General features: G+C 40.5%; 1 protein-coding gene across 1 annotated transcript; it reads left to right on the top strand.

The window, feature by feature from the left end:
* Positions 1-2,817: 2,817 nt before the first annotated feature.
* Positions 2,818-3,207, top strand: LOC138887070 (uncharacterized). The gene has a single exon (XM_070168783.1). The coding sequence runs from the start codon at positions 2,818-2,820 to the stop codon at positions 3,205-3,207; it is 390 nt and encodes a 129-aa protein (XP_070024884.1).
* Positions 3,208-3,923: the final 716 nt, after the last annotated feature.

Genomic DNA, 3,923 nt, shown 5'->3' with positions numbered 1-3,923 from the left:
AACCCATTAGAACCACTATTGAGAGCTACCAACTTTGACCTGGTCCCGAATCTAATCAAACTCCAACGCTCTGTTAGCATATGAACACTCCCAAAGAAGCAAACAGATGAATTTTTTTCCTTGTACATCACATCCACAAGAAGCATAAACTCTAAGTCTTCCCAAAACCTGCACATGAATCGATAAGGCAAAATATAGCACATATTCATCAAGTTCTTTGCTTGAATTACCCCTGATGTGTTTTTTATTAGTCATAAATTAACCATGAATGCACCGATAACCAGAAACTGCTCAAGCAGACAATCATGCGATCCAATCGTAGGCGGTGGGTGATAAGTGGGGATTTTGACTACTTATTAGCACCACCTTTTAGCTTTCGTTTTAGTCTAAAAGTGTTTAATTGTGTTCCCAAAAAATTGGTGAAACATGCTTAATTGCATGACTATTGGAAAATGTTCCACTAACATGAAATCCAACTCAAGAAGGAGTGATCTGAACTCAAGAACAAAACAGGCACATAAGCTCAAAGTGCGGACTGCAGATTATCATCTGCGGCCACAAATTGTAAAGAAATTTCTATCAAAGACAAGTGCAAAGTGCGGTCCGCACATGACATGTGTGGCCGCAGAAGCTAGGAAAGAGCAAAAGTTCAGAGAGTTTTCATATCAAGTTTAACGGAAGTGCGGACCGCACAATTATTGTGCGGCCGCAGAAGATCAGCAACGCCGCCGCAGTTGCATTTGTGCGGTTTGTAGAAGAGCCATGTACGGCCGCACTCAAAAATGTGTGGACCGTAGAAAAAGAGAGATGCAGCCGCGATTCAGAATTGTGCGGCCGCAAGATTCAAATCCTGTTAAGCTGAAGCATAGTGCGGACCGCACATGAAATTGTGTAGCCGCAGAACCTTCGAAAGGGCATTTTTGTCCGAAAATTTTCGCTCTGTATAAATAGAAGGGTTTTACTTTTTTTAGGTCAAGTTGTGATATCAGCAACCACAACTGACATTGAACTCTTTGAACATAGATTTCATTCTTTTACTTGTTAATATAGTTTAATTATCATTTCTTCTTCTATTTTTTCTGTTTTAAGCATGAATAGCTAGATTCTTACTAGGGTTGCTACCTAACCCTAGAGTGTAAATCTAATGGGTGTTTGATTTATTATTTGTTTATGGTTGGTATTTATTATTTAGCCTTGTTCTTGCTTTTAATACTAGAATTAATGGTTGCAAACATTAGTTCATGCCTATTTGACTTGGTCTCTACTTGAGAAAGAGAGACTTAGTCTAGGAAAACTTGTCTAACAAGAAATTGGGTAATTCAAGAGATTAATAGTCCCAATTAAAAGGATGAACCTAGATATAGTAAAACCCGACTTGAGCTTTGTATCAATCGTTTTGTTCAATACCCATTGGACTTGAGAAAGCCAAATTGGACAAAACCAATGTCTTACCGAGAGGTATTGAGTGGGTACTTGAGTGTTGATAGCTATAATACACCCTGACCAATAAAATAAGCTTTAAAATTTACAACCAGTTAGGCAAACACCTAAGTAAAGGTCATAGCCCTAGGTCTTTTACATCATTTGAAAAACAAAAAAAACAGTCTCCTAGTTTTAATTCTTAGTTGGTAATCCTAGTTTAACTTAGAAACAACCCAATTTTGTAGAAGTGCAATTTGAGAATAATCGAGCGCATTCACTATAATATATACTCCTAAGTCCCATTCATAGCTCCCAGTGGAATTCGACCCCAACTCCATGTTGGGTATTGCTATTGCATCAATCATTTCATAACCTCAAATAGAGGTGTGACTTGGACGAGATAATTTTTTGGCGTCGTTGCCGGGGAGCTAAAAACGGATTTAGCTATATATTTGGTTTTGTTGTGAATTGTCTTCTTTTCCTTCCGTGTTATTGATTTTTATGAATCAATTTTAGGTGCAACAATGGCCTCAACAATGATCAACTCGCAAACATGCCTATGGGGGATGTGGACGTGGAAGATGACCAACTTGAAGAGGTTCTTCTTGAACCTCAAGCAAATAGAAGAGGCCGACCGCCTTACACAACGTCCCAGTTTTGCCCCCACCTCCACCAAGAGTGGATCCACACCGGGTGTTGCCGAATGAAAGGTATGCAAGTGTCATAGTCCCGCCCTGCATTAGGGCCGTCAACTTTCAAATCACGAATGTAATGCTCACATTGCTAGAGCAAAGGGGATTCTTCTCCGGGGCTCCGAGTCAAAATGCATAAAAATACTTGAATGGGTTTGTGGACACTTGTTGGGGGAGTAAACAGACTAACGTCTCCGAGGATGCTTTAAGGTTGAGGGTATTTCCTTTTTCTCTATGGGGGAAAGCCTTGGATTGGTTAGAGAGATTGCCAAACCATTCCATTCATACATGTGATGAATTGGCAGAGAAATTTATTTCCAAGTTCTTTTCTCTCAGGCATATGGATACTCTTAGAGAAGAGATTCTAGCACTCAAACAAGAGCCCAATGAGTCGTTGCATGAAATATGGGATAGGTATCGAACAATGGTCAAAGAGTGCCCCAATAATGACATGATGGAGGCTATGATTTAAGAAACTTTTTATCAGGGGATCAATACTATCAATCAATGCATGGTCAACCAACTTGCTGGTGGAAATTTCATGACAATGCCGTATGTGGAGGCTTGTACGATTTTAGATGAAATGGTAGATACTTCATCGAACCAAGTAGAGCAAATGATCCTCAAGGCAATCCGAACGTGATTCACCTACATAAAGAATTGCATCATCAAGGGCAATCCATTGCCGAGTGGACCACCACAGATGAATCAATTAGCCAAAGATCAACTTCAACAAGTGCAAAATCCTAAGCAAGTTAATGCCACGGAGAGAATTAGTATGATGGTGAACAAGAGAAGGCAAAAGGGTCCGCAAGTACAAAACTGTGCGGCGAAATATGTACAAGAAAATAGTGGGTTTTATCAAGATGACTCTTACAGTGAACAAGATGAGGAAGTGCAATACGTGAACAAATTTCAAGGGCAAAGAAACAAATCTGAAGGCGCAAATCAACAACAATGGCGATTTCAAGGCAATCAAGGTGAATGGAATTCTAACAACCAAGGTAATTGGAATAGTGGTAACAATCAAGGGAATTGGAATAATAACAACAATCAAGGGAATAGGAGTAGTGGAAATAACCAAGGCAGTTAGAGTGGCAATAACCAAGGATATTGGAGAGGCAACAACCAAGGGGCATGGAACAATAATCAAGGCAATCGGGGGTCGAGCTTTCAAAGGCCCTCGATATATCAACAACCGAGCAACCCACCTCCTTATCATTCCCAAGGTCCAAGTTCTTCCAATAATGAGATGGGATGAACTGAGAATATGTTCAAACAAATGATGGAGAAGAATTCCGACTCCGATGCCCAACTAGCCTCACAAAACACATCAATTCGCAACTTGGAAGTTCAATTGGGGCAAATATATCAAGCTCTAAAAACTCGTCCTAAGAGGGCACTACCAAGTGATACGGTGGTGAACCCAAAGTGTGAAAGGGTGGGAACAACACGAGACATGCCATGGCCGTTACTACAAGGAGAGGAAAAGGTGGGGATGCACCCACCTCAAGTCAAAGGAAACTTGTGGATGATGAGCAAGTGGTAGGTACAAGAAGATGAGACCCCGAACAATGTGGTGCAAGCAAATGATGAAGTGCAGATTGAAATTGATGATAATGAGGAAGAGACTCAAGAGAAAGTGAACCCGTCTAGGGATCACATTGATGATATACTGGAACTGGTAGTGCAAAAGGCTAAGGCACCAATGCCTAGGCCTCCTCCTCCATATCCTCAAAGGCTTGCCAAGAAAAATGGTGAGAATCAATTCAAAAAGTTCATTGACATGATGAAAAGTCTATCTATCAA

Source organism: Nicotiana sylvestris, chromosome 3 (genome assembly GCF_000393655.2).
Source record: "Nicotiana sylvestris chromosome 3, ASM39365v2, whole genome shotgun sequence".
NCBI classification, from domain to species: Eukaryota; Viridiplantae; Streptophyta; class Magnoliopsida; order Solanales; family Solanaceae; genus Nicotiana; species Nicotiana sylvestris.
This window is presented reverse-complemented; position numbering and strand designations above follow the sequence as displayed.